General features: G+C 36.4%; 2 protein-coding genes across 3 annotated transcripts in view; both read right to left on the bottom strand.

Annotated features, from left to right (window-relative positions):
* The window catches only part of kcnb1 (potassium voltage-gated channel, Shab-related subfamily, member 1), a 35,394-nt gene extending 29,581 nt beyond the window's left edge, over positions 1–5,813 (bottom strand). The window contains exons 1-3 of one of the 2 annotated variants that reach the window (XM_079883785.1): positions 5,544–5,795; positions 4,842–4,896; positions 2,821–3,482 (exon numbers count right to left, since the gene is read on the bottom strand). In XM_079883785.1, coding sequence (XP_079739911.1) covers positions 2,821–3,396 — 576 coding nt within the window. In that variant the 5' untranslated portion in view covers positions 3,397–3,482; positions 4,842–4,896; positions 5,544–5,795. Of the gene's footprint in view, positions 1–2,820; positions 3,483–4,841; positions 4,897–5,543 lie in introns of both variants that reach the window. The other variant, XM_079883784.1, reaches the window with a different exon arrangement.
* Positions 5,814–6,854: 1,041 nt separating this feature from the next.
* On the bottom strand, positions 6,855–17,128 carry ptgis (prostaglandin I2 (prostacyclin) synthase). Its single transcript, XM_079883602.1, has 10 exons — positions 16,984–17,128; positions 16,741–16,864; positions 15,805–15,980; positions 15,093–15,239; positions 14,021–14,145; positions 13,703–13,884; positions 10,470–10,608; positions 9,520–9,701; positions 7,962–8,113; positions 6,855–7,121 (listed from the first exon to the last, which is right to left on the bottom strand). Exons 1-10 carry the CDS (start codon positions 17,046–17,048, stop codon positions 6,977–6,979), a joined length of 1,437 nt encoding a protein of 478 aa, XP_079739728.1. The 5' UTR covers positions 17,049–17,128; the 3' UTR covers positions 6,855–6,976.
* Between the last annotated feature and the right edge of the window lie 891 nt (positions 17,129–18,019).

Below are 18,019 nucleotides of genomic sequence, written 5' to 3'. Positions count from 1 at the left end.
TTGAAAAGAACATTTGCTAATTACTCCGTCTTGACATGTTCGTACTTATAGTCTGAACTCACAGCACCACCTTTAATTGGGATTAATCTTGGGTGATTTGACATTCTTTGCATTTGGTAAGTATTCTAATACCAGGTGCCTCCTCCAGGTGCAACACTTACAGCAATACACTCTAGACCATGTCCATTAACTTTTAAGAATTTAGGTTAAAGTCCTTATGAATTTATAAGAGAAATATTTCAGATTTCACTGCATGGCCTTACCACACAATACTAAAAAAGATTATATTAGACTGCCATCATATAATTTAAAGTGACTATTTCAAATCTAGAATGCATGTGTATATATCACTGTAAGAAATATATCACTGTTAAAAAATGGGGGAAACACCTGTAAAAAAGGAATACAGAAAATTCTTTCATATTAAACTGTACATAATCTATGGGCCCTATTTTAACGATCTAAGCGCATGGTATAAAGCGCAGGGCGCAAGTTCACTTAGGGCGTGTCCGAATCCACTTTTGCTAGTTTAATGATGGGAAAATTGTTGGCGCTAGGCGCATGGTCTAAAAGGGTTGTCCCTATTCTCTTAATGAGTAATGGGTGTGTTTTGGGATTTACGCGCGTTAAACCAGAGTCTCATCTCCCATTCTCTTTAAATGGCAGTTGCCAACAATGCGCCAGAACACACCTCGTTTTCAGACCAGCACGCCCATGGGTGCACAAATGGGCGCAAATGCATTTGCTATTTAAACAACGTGGCGCAGGATGTGAAAATGATAACTGCGTCGGACTGAAACTAGCAAAAAACACTTGCATCGCGCTTGGCGCTAAATTGCGTCGGGTGTAAGATAGGGCCTATGTGTATTATAACACATAGTTTTTCAACTTTTTAAATCACCTAAATGCCAAAGTTTTTAAATACTCCTGTGGTGTGAATAATTAATTACTTTTTAATAATTATTAGATCATTTGAATAATAGAGAACATGTTGTTTAAAATATTTAAACACATCACACCCAAAGTATTCCCCAAATGTATTTCATGTTATCTACGCATGTACTCGAATCTGAGGACCTGCGCTTAAAATTGCATAGATTATAAACGCACAACTCAGGTTTACAATGTAGTTAGTCAATACCGGTAATAAATGGCACTGAATATAATAAATTGCATGTACAATTGAATTAAAAACAACATTTACTGCCTAAGCATTCATGCCTTGACTGAGGCATCACAGCTTTGACCATGAGGCTTCAATACAAGGTCCTGAACTTAAAGCAAATTGCCACCTTCTGTCTTGTAAACTTTATTAATTAATACACTTTTAGAGGCAACTAAATAGAATGGTAATGCAGGACTAGTAAATGCAGATAAGGTGAAGTCTAGCTTTGAAATATGACCGGGCGGTAATCTGCAATGATATGACGGCGGTCTGACATAATCTCATTGTGCGGTAGGGCCATGCAGCAAAATCTGATTTGAGACAGATGTAGACAGAGCCCGTTCGAGTGAGAATGAAGGGGAGAAAGGAGGGGCTGAAAACAGAATGGGACACAAAGTCTCATGGAAGATAATTAATGTGACATTTCCCTGACATTTAGCCAGAGGTGCATTAAAGGAGCCTGAAGAAAGAGAGGGGGAGGGGGAAGAGTAAAAAGCCAAAAAAGAAGCCTGACTCTTTGTTCAGTTCTTAACTGAATACAAAAACATGTGTGCACATGTGCCTAAAAACAATGGTCCAGTTTAGCCATAAACCCGTCAAACACTAACTTTGTCCTTTAGTGACATAGTTCTTCCTTTCAAAGTGATAGAGTCATATCTCTGTTGCCTGGTAACAGGAAGGACAGTCTTACACTGAACTGTCCCTCCCAATCCCATGTGACTATATATATATAAACACAGGTACACAATTATAGAATTAGAGCACATTAAATAGATGGCCAACACAGAGTGAGAATGCAAGTTTACAGAAAAGCATTGCATCTCTCACAATACCATTCGACCAAGATGCTGTTCTTATTGATCCCAGATGTCAACTAAAAAGGATGTAGATCCATAGAGATGTCAGACCTGCAACTATGATCGACATATAGAAGGTCTGAGTCTAAATGTTTACATGGAAATACTGAGTTTTGAATTGTGTGAGAAGCAGGAGAGTGCCACTCTGTTGTGATTGATTACAGGACTGAAGCAATTTGGTTAGAGTCCAAAGGCTTGAACTGCACTTTTTACATCTCCCTCTTAAGCTAACTGAGTGTTGAGTGTTTTTTCTTCTTCTGATATCTGAAAATCTATTTCTGATATCAATAATTAGGAGAGTAATTTCAGATATCTAAAATGGCTTTCTTACCAGTAAGTAACAATCACATTCATGATATCAGAAATTAACATTGTCACTAGTAGTGACAATCAAATTATCAATATCAAAAAGTAACATTTTTACTAGTAGCAATTCAATTGCTGATATAAAAAATAAAGGTTTTAACTAGTAAGAATTGTATTTCTGATATGTGAAATTGGAATTCCAACTAGTAAGAAATAAATCCTTGATATCAACAATTGAATTTGAATGGCAGCCTGTGATGACATTTGACATTGTTGATATCAAGAATGAACATTTATACTAGTAAGAATTTCCTGATGTATAAAAATTGCCATTGTTACTAGTAGGAAATCTAATTCCTGATATCAAGAATTAGCATTTTAACTAGTGAAAATTGAATTGTTGATATCAAGAATTCATATCCTGCATGGAAATGAATATCAGTTGGATAAGATGCTGTCAGCCTGCATGTAGCCTAAGTTAGTGATGCATACCTTGGCTGCTACAGACGAGCCCGGTTTCTCTAGTAGGTCCCACAGTTTCTTCCTTTTCTCTGAACAACACGTATTATCAAATTCTTCGCCCTCCCGGTCCTTCATAGTATCCGCTTCCCGCTTGAGCTCCTCGTTCATCTGCTCTTTCTTTTGGTGGTACCGGGCCTGGCAACACGACTCCAGGTAGATCTCATCCACCCCCCAGTAGTCCAGCTCCATGTTGAAGGACAGGGCGCACATTTCCTCCATCATGTGCAACTTCCCAGTGCGGTAGAAGTTCAGAATAGACGTGAACGCCCCAGGGTGCCGGTCAAAAAAGTACTCGTTGTCGTCCAAGCTGTAGTCGTCGCATATGTCCATGAGTGATTCGTGGGTTTTGCAGTCTCGTAACTTGCCCAGTCGTGTGCGCGGCAGTCGGTCCAGGGTTCTCCACAGGACCTCGTGCGGCAGACCCCCTACGTTGAGTTTGACACGCCGGTAGCACGACATGCTCCGGACTATATCCGCAGGCTCCGGGGGCAGAGAGGCCGTCGAGCGAGAGCCAACTTTACTCATTCCTGCGGAGGGTTTATCCATGTTGTTATTTGCGTAGACTACCCTATGATTTTGGTCATGGGACAGGCGGTACCAATGGTTCTCCGAGCTGTTTCATTCTATTCGGGCTGTTGAATAAAGGAGAAGCAAGAAATGAGTTTTAGTATATTGTTTTCTGAAGTTTTATCCCTTCTTCTAAATAAATAAATTCCCAAACAAATTACTAGCATGAGCATGTTAAAAGTCTGACTGCTGAACAGGTTAAGGAACCGAAAATCAGGAAAAAAATCTGTTATATTTGCATGACTTTTGATTAACGGTTCGACGCGCATTTTTCGAATCCACAACGCGCGCCATCCGTATTGTTCGATTCGAACGAATGATTCTTTTTAGTGAAACAAAACCATGCAACTGGACCAGTGTAATCTGATTCCTGCAATACACGTCTTTTATGAGCCGGTTATTTTCATCGAATTAATAATAATATCCACCTTATTTTTCAGGTAAGCGCGGGCGCTGCCATTTGTAGGCAAATTTTATTGTGTCTGGCTTCCGTTGTCATTCGCTTCCACAGCTCGTATGCTACTTGATATTGCAAACTGGTATTTCTCACTATATTAATTTAATATTGTCTTAATTATAAACACGCTGATTTGTAGCGCAAACAGTTTTACAGTTTACTGCACTTTTATTCTTCTTGTTATTTCCCTTAAGTCTCGCACATTCAGAAAACACCTTACTTCCGCATTGGAAAATAAGGTAGATAGCGCGACGTACCAAACCGATGGTTCGAATCCTAAACGAATGACTCAGTTCGATTCTTTTCAGTGATTCAGTAGACTAAGAGAGCACGAACAGTGTGACTAGAGCCGGGTTTTTTTTAGTGAATCCAAACATACAGCTCGAGCATTTAGTGAACTGCATTTAGGCTACTTTTAAAAAGTGTGTAAAAAGAAGTATCTGTGTAAGCCCACTTTTTGAAAGAACTGTTCAATTAATTTCTGCCCTGTTGGGATCTGAAATGATCTCGTATTTTGACTATCGAGGGCAGTGAGAGCAATTCGAAGTTTTAAATATTAACGTTAGGCTACTAAATGAATCTGAAGTAACTTACAAGAGAGTGTCAACGGAACCGTTAAGGAAGCGGAATCGCAATTATTCAATTCCTAAATCCAAAAGCCTTCGAGGTCGCTGTCCACCAACGTGGTGCTGAATCGCCTGCTGCTTTCCTGATGGCAGTTTTTGTCGAAGTTAAACGCCCTCGCCTCTTTGTCTCTTAAAACTCACGAAAGATCATAACAAACATTTGAATCCAAATATTGGAACGCACGTGATCCACCTGTAATCTTTTGAAAGGAACAGGCTATTTAATCATCAACATCATACGCTGCGGTTTGAGACTCCCCATATTCCTTTTGCTGTAAAGTATTAAAAGACTCCATAAACTATTAAGTAAAAGACTTAAAGGTTATATTTAATTTCCATACCTTGTAACTAAAGAGTTAAGTGTAACGTCGGCTGGAGCCCAACCGTAGCCTACATCTGCAGCAGCAACAACAACATGCAAAATAGGAGGAAAACATGATGACATGATAGACGTTTTGGTTTAGCCTTTAGTAGCCTACACAATGCGAAGCTAATTAAAATGGATTTTAATGAGCATCGCACGTCTTTTCTTGGATAAAATGCTATTATTGCATAAGGCAGTCAACACATCAATGTGTCAATGCAGCTGCGCTTATGATATGATTTCATTGATCTCGTGCACTTGAAGAAAAAAAGTGACGCTAAATACACAAAGCACATTATGCGGGACCAACAAAGGACATATTCAAAACATTTTGGCAATGTGCTATCATAAAAGATATTAAATATAATTTAAACGTTGTAGGAGTGGCATCCAGCAGTATTGATCCTGCATCATACATAGAAAAGAATGCATCTTCAGACGTGTTAAAACAACATTATAACCTAATTGCAGCTGTAGTTATTAGTATGGCATGTTCAACTGCATAAAATGCAATTAAATATTATTTATAAAAAGCTTATAGCTCATCCACACAGCATGTCACACTTTTCTCATTAGGTTTTCGGCAGAAATTTCCAATGTGATCAATAATACTTAAGCATACGGTAAACATATATAAAAACTGGGTAGACTGATAAATATCGGTAGAAAGAAAACCCACCTTAATTTGTGAAGACTTATTGCTGACAGCGGTGAGAAATTAAGCATTTAAAAGGGCGAAAACGCAGGGACGCCACAGTTTAAATAAGCCAGTACACAGCAGCTCGTTCATCTTCTCCAGACATACACATATCGCGCCGCTCGTGGAAAAATATCAACAAGTCTTGGGGTGAATCCACACTGTTTTCGTTCACTGATGTCTAACATCTCTTGCGTGAAGTCGACAGCTGCTTTCCTTGCAGATGTCTGGCTCGCCGTAGTCTCGCCGCCCAATGGCAGAGAGACGACGCGCTTAACCCTTGCCAGCACCCGGCACCAACAGGCTCTTGGAGCAGCTCCTTGCGTGTCGTTAAGAGGAACCTGCGTGAAAATGGCGCCTGGAGATAGGGCAATACCGAAAACTAGCCACTAACTAGTCATATGCGTTAGGAAACACATCAGCTTTTTGGGGCAGTGCTCAAGCAACCTATGAGTCAGTTCAGCCATAGCTGCAGCTCCCTGAATATGTGAGTTTGATTTAATATTTTACCAAGACGAAGCACAGCAGCGGTACTAAGATGCTCTTGGGTCTCCAATCATTACATTCAAGAAGACCTTATATTGAATTTCAGAAAATAGAGCAAATTATCTATCCGAATTATTTTGAGGGTAAATATTATCCTTGACAATCTGTTGAGATTGACTTTTCTGTCTTTAAATTATAGTGATGTAGTGTAGATAGGTGCAAGCATGATTTGTTACCTATATGCATTTAAAAGATTGCATGAACATGAGAAACAAGACTTTTGTCTCAAAATAAATGTGATCATTACAGGGTTTTTCTCTAGAAACCTAAATCTAAAACAACAACAACAACAAAAAAAAATTAGATTTTAGAACATATATTAAATTCGATTTTTTTTGTTGTTGCACATAATGGTTCAATTTCCCAGCAAACAGGTGGTTCTTGTTGCTATTAAGTGTTTTAGGAGAAAAAAAAATCAAAAGAGGATTTTACCCTGGGGTAACCTATGTCCCTTTAACCTAGTAAAAAGACTGTAGACAGATCGAAGCTTTAACTTTGTTGTATAACAAAGCAGGTATGCATTTTCCTAAATCTGACCATTATTCACTGTAGTAGCACATTTACTTCGGTTTGGCATCATATTGACCCTGACAAACAAAAAAATGCAGAAAATAGAATAAAACATCTGCGAGGTGATATAAAGCAGGTTATCAAAATTAAAATTGCATTAGAAAAGTGATATGGGGTGGGATATTTCTTCCGAAATGTAAGAATAGTAAATCCAAAAGAAATCATGAATGACTAAACCAGAGTTAAAAAAAATACAATATTTATTATTGCAATAAGTATTCAAGACATTGCTAAAACATTGTTGTAAAAAAGAATATTGTTATCTGTACAGTTTTAATAAGATTTGGCATATTAGCCAATCAAGATCTAATTCTGTAGCGGATCTCTAGATCTCCCGCTGGTTGAAGAATGCCAAAGCCATATCGGCTGGGGTCTACCAATGGCAGCGTTGCATTCTTGTTACATAGCTCCAGATCAAATCGAGCCAAGATTGTGAACACAAGCCTAAAGGGATTGGAAAATGAGAAAATAATTCCAAATGTCATTATAAGTTGCTAACAGACAGAAGCATTAAATAGGCAAAAGCTTATGGATGTACTTAGAGCAGGTGTTGATAAAACAAGGACTAAAGTTGTGGTCACATTAGTGAAATTTTGCTAATAATTTTAAAATTGGATAAAAAAGATCCATTGATTATTGTCAATAGTCTAGAAATGTATGAAACACCGTTCATACATAAGGCACTTTCAAACTAAGCAGCATTTTGTTTGTCAACGCGATGAATCCAAGGAACCAACTTGAACACAAGCAAACTTTTTCTCCCTCACTCCAAAATCCCAATCGTGTGGATTCCTATTGAAATTATTGGAAAATCTTGCACAGCAACAGTAAATGTGACTGCACTTTAAAGAGGACCTATTATGCCATTTTAAAAAGTCTTGATTTTGTTTTTGGAGTCTATTTTAATAGGTTTTCAGACTTGAATGTTAAAAAACCCCATTATTTTTCACATATTTTACATTGTTGCAGCACCTCTCGTCCCCTTCTGTCAGTGACACTCTGTTTAGTTCCTGTCTCTATGAAGCCCCTCCTTTAAAAAGATGCTTATGTCTTGGGCAGGATTTATTTAAATTTGGAATATTGTGACGTATACGGAAGAAAATTCAAGACTACAATCGAGAGAATAACTCCCTTTGGAGTGACTTTCTGCTTTGTAACTTTGCAGACCTTTTTTAATGCATTGCTCAAACAGCAATATTACACACTAAAGAAAGTTGAAAATGTAAAAAAACAGCATAATGGGTCCTCTTTAAGTGTTGATGTGTTGAATGCTATTATACTCACTCTTTAATTGCACTAACTGCAAATTGCTGTCCTGGACACAGGTTGTCTTTGGTCCCCCAGGGCATGGAGGGATATTTCACCCTCACCCCTTCCTTAAAGAAGTCCTTCTTCTCTGTCCCATCTGCATTAAGGAAGCGGTCAAACTGGAACATCTGTTGCATTACAAGACAGGCAGAGTTAAATTTTTGATTATTGTGTCTTTGAGTGTAAAATTAATACAACATAATGGTATTAGTAGCACCTGCCAACAACATTAAGACTGTCTTGATGAAACACTGTAAAGCAAGAAACTGTGCTCACATGATATGTTTGTGAGACATGTCCAATGTTTGCTTGCAGGAACAGCATCTTGCTGTGCTGTTAATCAATTTACTATTAATCAGTATGCTTGACATATAAGCTTGGATCAGATCTGTAGTTCACAGTGCCAACACACAGCACTACGGTGTGCAACGTCAGCATTTTGGCCTACAAAGTGGTGTGAGCGTCTGTTTCTCACAGATAGTAGGAGCAGCAGCAGTGTCTATAAACTGTGGCCCCCTTCCCCCTATTTGTCTTTGTGCCAATGACAGCACTTGAATGGCTAATCCCAGATATTTTACTAGATTAGCCCTTTGACCTGTGCAGAATGTAATCCAAGCTTGATCATAATAGTGGACGTCAATAAAGATAAATAGGTTTAGGTTATGTCAATAAGTGAGGCGTGTTAATAAAGCAATAAGCAATACCTTATCTGCAAAAAAAAAAAAAGAAGCTCTTAGCAGACAGATTTGAAACAGTCAGTTACGTCTAAAAAATAAGTTAACATTTTAGAAATGTGAACTTGACATCTTGATCCTAAGGAAAGTACAGAATAAGATTAAATTCAATTTTTAATTAAATATATTTTTTCTAGTTGGTGTTGCTATATGGTTGCAATGTTATTAAATTAAAATAATATGTTAATTTAATATATATATTTTTTATATTTAAATTTCCCCCGCATTTTCTAATTGGTACTTAAAAACTCACCAACAAGATGTGGTTGATAAGGTGTTAAATTAAATTCACATATATTCCTTTCATTTTATAACAGTTATTTTATTTTTCATTTTCTGATTGGTACTTGCCCATGAAAAAGTCACCAACACGATGCAATGGTGTTGCTGTGTGATTGTTAAGGTGTTTGAGTTGTTTTTAAACATGTTCCTATGTAGTTGTTAAGAGTGTTGTAGGTGGTTTCTATGGCATTGCTATTTGGTTGCTGGGGTTGCCTACTCTGGCTTGCTCTGGGTCAAACAATTTGAAAAGAGCCAACCACCAAGTCTCTATTATATTCTAGATGTGGCTTGGTACCTTTATGTGAGTCTATGAAAATGTTAAGGCTGTAAAATAAAGCAGCGTAAGCGCTTGAGTCTATTTCAAATGCACCTATTTTTGAAAAAGTGAAAATCAATACACGTTTAAAATTGATCTCAAATCTCGCACAGATTTTCTACAGGTAATAAATGATTTCTCCCCCAAGTGAATCTCATCTTTCTGCCTGATTGAGTTCAGGAAGTGGAATCTGAGAGTGCACCTCTGGCTGTTGGTGGATCTGCGGGTCCATTTGAGGGCTGATGAAGGGGAAAACGCACAGGCGATCGCCCTGTCGGAGTTGGTATTCTTGGCCAGTGCTTAAATGAATCTTCTTATCTTTCATCACTTCTCTAGTGATTAGAGCAGCTGCAGTTAGACGCAGAGTCTCTTTAAGAACACTATCTGTAAAAACAAGTGACATTTAAAAAATTTGATTTTAATTTGAAATGGAATTGGTTTTGTAATTCCCATCTTGAAATATATATAAGCACACACACAAATATTAAGCTGTAAATATAATTAAATACAAATATTGTGCTGTAAAATACACACATATATTTACAAACGTTTATGTTAGTGACACCCCTAATATATATATATTATATTAAGGGCTGTCAAACGATTAATCACATCCAAAATAAAAGTTTGTGTTTACATAATATATGTGTGTGTATGGAGTATAATTATTTTCTATATATAAATACACACACATGCATATATATTTAAGAAAAATGTGTTATTTATATATAAAAAATATATATATATATAATATAAATTATATATAATATAAATATATTTACACAGTATGTACATGCAAATATTTCTTAAATATATACATGCATGTGTGTGTATTTATATATAGAAAATAATTATACACCGTACACACATATATTATGTAAAAACAAACTTTTATTTTGGATGCGATTAATCGCGATTATATATATATATATATATATATATATATAAAAGTTTGTAAATATATATATATTAGGGGTGTCACTAACATAAACATTTGTAAATATATAATATGTATATAATGTGTATTTTACAGCACTATATTTGTATATTTATATACACTTAAATTTTAATCCAGGATTCAATGGCAGAAATCGATGTGCATATACACAAGATTTTCTATGGATGATAAGCTATCTCACTGATGTGACCTACCAAACACTGGAGTGTTTTTCTGTCTCTCTTCTGGACGGAGGTGTTTTCCACCTTGGATTTCCTCTCTCACAGCCTTTAGCGCTTCAGGGTGGGTGAGTAAGCAGCCCAGTACCCAGAATGCAGCGGGACCTGCGTTCCCCTGAGGACATAAACATACCTTAAATTACTTTCAAACCAACCACTAAAAAAGGTTCTTCTGACACTGAATATTTTTTACATGAAGTGTCTGGCTTTACTTGATCTAAAGTAAACTTATTTAATTGCCTGAAAACCAAGAGAGAGTCACCTGACACACTGACATGTCACAAGATGTAAGACATTTTTATATAATTATAATTATTATCAATACTGCTGTCAGTGTGTGCAGAGCAATGCAGTTAAACCTGTCATACAACAATTGCTGGTGGTTCAGAGAGACTCCGCACTGACAGTCAAGGTCAATGAGGGATTAAGACTCTGAAACAGACTGTTAGGTGAATCTGTCTGTCAATAAACCTGACAAAGCAAAGCACTAAGAAATGCTTTCTATGTGAGGACATTCCTATGTGATTACCATTACTTTTGAACTACATTCAAAAGTTTGCGGTCAGTAAGATTTTGAACTGTTTTTGAAAGAAGTCTCTTATGCTCACCAAGGCTGCATTTATTTGATCAAAAATACAGTAATATTGTGAAATAGAATTACAATTTGAAATAACTGTAATTCCATTTGAATATATTTTAAATTATAATTGATTCCTGCGATGGCAAAGCAGTCTTCGTTGTCACATGATCCTTTAGAAATCATTGTAATGCTGATTTGGTGCTCAAAAAACATTTCTTTCTATTATGAATGTTAAAAACAGTTATGCCGCTTAATATTTTTTGTGGAAACCGTGATACTTTTTGTACATTTACAGATACATAAATGTACATTTATTAGCATTTTTTTCAAATTGATTTTTTTTAGTAATACAGTAAAAGTCTTTACTGCCCTAGTGCATTTGCTAAGGCATTGTTGGGTGGTTGCAACACCTAGGGTGTTGTGGGTAGTTTCTATGATAAAGGCCCATTCACACCAAGTACGATAACTATAACGAAAAAGACATCATTTAAAAAAAAAATTCTTAACGTAAAAGAATAGCAGAGTCCACACCACAACTATATTGATAACGGCACAGAGAAACAATATTGTTGGAATCACTTTCACAACAATATTTTTCCAGCTAATGAACGACAAAAACATTGACAGCCAATCAGAATCAATCCTGCTTAAAAGAACTTAAGCATTTAAAGCAGCAAAACTGCAGCACGTGCTTATAATAAACAACAATGTTCGTCGATGTGGACGTTATTGTTATAGTTATTGTTCTTGGTGTGAAAGGGCCTTAAGTCTTTTATATTCTATTTGATTGATTTGTCTCTTTCTTCCTTCAGTGGGGGAAATTTTAGGCCTTATTGCTTAGAAAAGTAATAGCACAGTTCTCTTCAACAAGCTACATTATGTTTTTACACTATCATTCATGTGCAAAACACAAACTATAGGGGATGGGTTGTGTGCCAAAGCTTAATACGTATGGCTAGGAGTTAACCTTAATCCCTAACCCTAAATATGAGCAATAGTCTGTATTAGCAAGCACCACAAAGTATGCATTGAAGCTATTTCTCTTTAGTTATACTGCTCTCATGTGGTTACATTAGAGTACTGCTGCATGATGGCTTAAACAATGTAAATCTATGCTCAAATTTAAAAAGGAATAGATTGTCATTCTAAACCCATCTTACACCCCTATGCACGTAATAATTCTGTCAAACTTCAGGGAAGCATGAACACCTCCTTTGCATAATTCCCTTCAGTTACAATAGAATCATTCAGCAAATGTTGTTTGGCCTCAGGATGTATCGTTTCAGGTGTGCTTTGGGCAGCTTGTCAAATTTTGTGTTCATGTACTCTGGAAGTGTCAGGAACTCGAGTGAAATCACACACTGTGCATTCCACAGGTAACAGGCTCTTTTGTTTGCGGTAAGATCACAACGAGTGCAAAAGCGCCTATCCCTGTGGCAACTTCAAGGTGTTTGTATATCACCACTATGTAGTCATGAATGATTATGAATGATATCATTCAAAAAGAATTCTAAAAGGAATAGCTCCCCATAATGTTCATGATGAAGAACTACTACTTTACCCAATAGTTCATGGTATTCCAACCCTTTATTTTTTTTAGTTTTTTTTAGTTTTCTAAGTAAAATACAAAAGGAGATCTTCCATACAAGGAAATGAATAGTCATTTAAACTGCCAAACTCAAAAATAGACAAAAAAGCACCATAAAAATATCTATATTTGAAGTCTTCTGAAACCATATGGGGTTTATTGTTATGGAAAAGAACAGGGAATTGAGGTATACTATTCTAAAGCTAAAGAAATGCTGTTCTTTTGAACTTTCTATTCAACAAAGAATCCTGAAAAAAAGTATCATGGTTTCCAGAAAAATATTAGGTTGCTCAACTGTTTACAACATTACTAATAATAATACATGTTTCTTAAGCACAAAATCAGCATATTAAAGTCCCCATGAAATCAAAATTTACCCTATTTACTTTGTTAGCGCATATTACTAGTCTTGTGGTGAACAATTAATCAGTGCAAGTAAATATAAAAAAAAAAAAATTTTTACCATGGTAATCTTTAATCAAAATCTGAAAAGTTACTTCCGGTCTGGAATGGCGTCTTTTTCTGATGACGTAGGTTTGACAGCTTGGTTTGAAAACGCTTAACCACTCCCCTCAAACCATTAGTCTGCTATGAGCGAGAGATGGAGAGGAGGAGCGCTAAGTAAAACCCTGCCCTCTGTTCAATATTCCGTTTCACTTGGAAATACGTCACAACACTGGAGAAAAGTCGTTTGCAACTACCGGTTCACGGGGACTTTAAAATGATTTATAAAGGATCATGTGACACTGAAGACTTGAGGCTTTGCATCACAGGAATAAACTACATTTTGAAATATATTAAAATAGAACCGTTATTTTAAATTGTAAAAATATTTCTCAATATTACTGTTTTTGCTGTATTTTTAATCAAATAAATGCAGGTTTGGTAAGCATAAGAGACTTCTTTCATAACTTTTGAATGATAGTGTGTGTTTACTATTACAGAATGTGTTCTTGTAACTATTTTGCAATGCATTTGGATTTTTATGCCACTATGTGTTGTGAAAGGACAACTACGTGATACAGACAGGGAGAAACTCACCTGTGTGACCCATAGCTGAAGCAGCATTGCTCTCCTCTGAGTCTCAGTATCAAGGCCTTCTTTCTGAAGTTGCTGTACATAGTCTCCCAACCATGACTGGTGTTTTGGTTTTCTATCTAAACATTGTGGAGTCAGACATTTCCACAGTTTTTCTCGTGCTGAGTTTGCAATTTGTTTCTCCGCTAATGAATGCATACAACAACAACAACAAAAAAACACAGGTTAGTTATGTAATTATCATCTAATGAAAAATTAATTCACAAAGAAAAAATAATGTAAGAATGAACATCTGTTTTTCTTAACAAAAACCTGCATTACCTTTGTTTACAGTAGTTCGAGCCAGTTTAGGTAAAAGCTTGTCAAACCGGCGAAACTCCTCGTAAACTTCTGTTAGTGCTGCACTATTGTTCTTCTCTACTCCGAATACAGTGAGATAGCCAGTCCTGCAGAGGGAAAAAAAGACAGGAAATGATAGGTATGAGGATATACAGCACACATTTAAAAACAAAACAAAAAAAAAACTAGAAAGCCGATTAAGTGGGCCTTAATTGTTTTGCACTAAATCCAGTTTTTCGAGACTGTTAAAACAACATTTAAGCATTTGATTGGTCACCATTGTCACAAAATGCCACGTTTTACTGCATGACCTAAAGGCATATATGAAATAATCAAGCTGCACCTTGTGGAGGCATGACAGACTTATCTGTACAATAGTAAGTGATAATTATTGTGCCAGCTTTTGGGTGGGACAGTTTCTGCTAGTTGATGGGTCTAGAATGATTGCCAAATCAAGTATTTAGCCAAGCAGTGTGCAGGTGAAGCAGTTTGTCACAATGACAGTGCAACGGATCTGTTGTGTAACTTACAGCTTTATATAGAAAAATAAAATGAGGTACAAAATTAACCACTCGCTATAATAACGACCATAAATATGGTTATCAGGGCCATTGAGATTTACTACAAACTTAATCATCAAGTTTTAGTTTTAGAGTGCATTTTCAACATGCTTCCTGCTGAGTTCAGCTCTCTAAGTGTGACAAAAATAGTAACTCTACTTGCAGCTGTGGTTCTGCTACATGTAATCTGCTGATCATTTCACAAGGCTTGTGGTGTGTTTTGAAAACGTTGAAAACGCAAGAAGCAGGTCGATGGAATAAAATAAAAATTGAAATTTAAAAATTCAACTTCTCTTAACTTGAGCAATATGTTTTTAGAACACCGCGTGATGCGCAAGACGCGAGTGTAATGGTTAAAGACGTCCGTCTAGTTCGTGTTTACATTATAGAACAATGGAAAAGTTGCATAGATGAATGGAAAAATGTGTTCCGTGTGAACAGCCCCTTATAGTCTTAAAGGGTTTCTAATATGTTGATTTTAGAGGTTGACATACTTGAAGAGCAAGCTGTAGCAAAAATTAAAGAGTCCATCTTTTTTCCACTCAGATTTCTTAAGGTCATTTTCTGAAGAGTCCATGAGCAGGTGGAGGTTGGTCTGCATTGAGCTGCAGAGTTGAGTCAAAGCGGTCCCCTGAAAATACCTAGTCAAACACACACAAACACATACTGTATATGTATTTGGTTCAAATGAATTGATGTTTCAGCTTTCATATTTGTTATCTTATCAAAGAATCTATTTAGCATCTTAAAAAAATATTTCTGTCATGACAACTCTCTGAATGTTTGGCATGGTAATGGATATGACAATGTTAATATGTTTGTTCTTGGCAGAGTAGATCTGTTATGCTGCTGCTGTTATTGCTACTGCTGCTTCAGAGTAAGTACAGGACTTGCTACTGCCAATACATACATGGCATGCTGCTACTGTACAAAACATACATGAATTAGCCATAGCAGATAGTAGGTGGAGCTGGAGAAGGTGGAGGGTTTTTAAAAGCGCACTGCAAACTGCTACAGCAAAAACTGACCAAGTATTTGAAAGTTTAGCAGCAAGCTCATTGGCTACTGATACAGCAGGAGCCAATCAGCTGTGCCCTATTGAAAACGATGCCTGCACCATTCTAGAGTTTCATGACAGAACTTTGTATTTAAAGCAAATTCTCAAGATTACATTAGTTCAGAAAGAGCGACTTATCAGAAACCTACATTTCTGCTCTTTCCTTCTCAAATTCAGGGTTGTGATTGGGCAGATTTAGGCTGAAGATTCTCTTCATTAGGATCTGAGCATAGCCAGTCTGGTCAAGCGTGTTCACATCTGACAGGACTTCATCATAGCAGTTAGAGTCCAACAGAACAGTGATGTATTTTCCTGCTGCACGCACCTAGTTCACATTAGATCAGTGTGGTTAGTGCTAAATATGGAAGTAAGCTGACACAGGAAATGTTATGAAATAGAACAAGATTGTTATCTTAAAAAAAAACACTCTAATACATGTATGTAAAATCTAGATAAAGATAAGAAAACAGCCATCTAAGGATAGTTTATGTGTAAAATACATAAGGCGAATTATCACAATTGCTAATATTTATTAGCCTATATTTGCAACAAAATGTCTAGTTATTTGAACCTTACATTTCGGAATTAAGATTCTACAAACCTATATGATTTCATTAGCCACATGACACGTTGCATTTGTAAAGTGTAATGTTAGGATTATAAGAATCTTACGTTTTTCGGGTGACATTTTTAGATATAAAGTCACAAATATGTCAAAGTCAGCAAGAAAGACCCTGTGTGTCCATGTAGCTATATAATGTACATGTAAACTGTATTTTAAGGTAGTTGATTGGAAATTTAAAGCAATCTCACATGCTTTACTTCATCTAAAACTATTTTAAAAAAAGCATTTTTCTAATTTGACCTTTGATCAGTTGAGAGACTACGTTAAATATTAGAATTTTGAACTATTTAAATGAACTTTAAAAATGCTAAAACGCGATTAAAACTGAGTAAAATGCTAACCTGTATTCCCTGTTATTCGTCAGCTGCACATTAACAGAACAAACGCCCCTTTTGATAGACTGCTGATTGAATGCTGGTGTTATTTTACTGTACTAAAATATGACCTAACAAGAACTCACTGTAAAAATGTCTCCGTGCTTCTGTTTCATCCGAGTCAGGAATTTAGCAGCATCTTTTCCAAACTCAAGCGCGTGACCAAGCCAAGGAATCATTCCTTTATCAAGAGGAGGTTCATTTCTTCGTCTGCAAAAACGACATGTTTAATTCGTAATTGTTTGAGATGTATATTTAAAAAAAAGAAAGTTTAATTCTCTATGAAAGTATCGTTCGTCAGACTCGCGAGCTGGTCTGTCTGGACTCACCTTGTGCGTCTCGCGTACAAAAACAGAACAACGAGTCCCAGCAGGAGAAGCGCAGTCCACATCATGACGAGCTTGTGCCTGATCTTCTGCACTGCTTCCCAGAGTTAAATACTCAGCTGAAACCAACACTAACATACGTCACATCACATCTCATTACGAAATTCACAACTTTCGAAGCGGTGGGCGTGTAAATGTCTGAATATGACTTAACCTGACGATGACATCTACTGTCTGTCACGAAAGTTTCAGTGGAAACAACACGACTGTTCGACACGATGATTAGCGATAAAGCATTCAGATAAAGCAGATCAATACCTACTTTAAACTTATCATAAACACGAGTTTGCGAATTACCTATGCAACGACGTTTTAGTTGTCAGATTTTTAAAGGATTTTTCTGTTGTCGAATCGGTGTTCCTCTCACATTTGTTTTCCTTTTGCCTCCTTTACGTCGTTATTCGTTAATAATAAGACTTTAGGTGATACACGATATATGTAGGAATATTAAAATGGCACATAGTAACATATGGTAGACTAGGCTACATGTTTTGCCAAATGTAGCCTAAGCTATTCTAAATGTAGGATATTGCCAAAACCATTGTTTCAAGGTCAACAAGTCTAAAATGAAGAAGTTACACAAATATTTAGCAACAATTCATGACTTCTCAGCAAATGAATCATCATTAAATGGAATGTCAAACAAAACAAAACCATCCACATAATTTTCTTGTAGTTTTCTCACTTATGATTTATTGACAGACACTCTTATATTTGATGAATGTTTGCTATGGCTTCTTCATTATATTCTGGAATTAGTCTATACTTGGGTATAGATGTGTGTATAATAATGATCAGATTTCACCTAGTGAGTATGGGAAATCTTTTGACATGAATCATGTTAGGTGTATCTTTTATTGTCCAGCCATTTTCAGAGATTAAGGGTGTGTGTGCTGTCTTCATGTTCTATCTACTGATGACGAAGTTCATCATTGTAGATGTGTTTGCTAAATGACAGGTGGGGCATTTTAACGATTCA

The sequence above is a fragment of the Squalius cephalus genome, assembly GCF_949319135.1.
Source record: "Squalius cephalus genome assembly, chromosome: 10".
In the NCBI taxonomy this organism is placed as follows: domain Eukaryota; kingdom Metazoa; phylum Chordata; class Actinopteri; order Cypriniformes; family Leuciscidae; genus Squalius; species Squalius cephalus.
This window is presented reverse-complemented; position numbering and strand designations above follow the sequence as displayed.

Bases quoted from the DNA above. Each gene is read 5' to 3' on its own strand.
- ptgis (XM_079883602.1), bottom strand. From the start codon at position 17,048: ATGATGTGGACTGCGCTTCTCCTGCTGGGACTCGTTGTTCTGTTTTTG. The intron at 9,702-10,469 runs GTAGGTCACATC...TTGTTTTTACAG, and splicing joins GAAAAACACTCCAGTGTTTG to ATAGTGTTCTTAAAGAGACT. The intron at 7,122-7,961 runs GTGAGTATAATA...CAATCCCTTTAG, and splicing joins GCAGTTAGTGCAATTAAAGA to GCTTGTGTTCACAATCTTGG.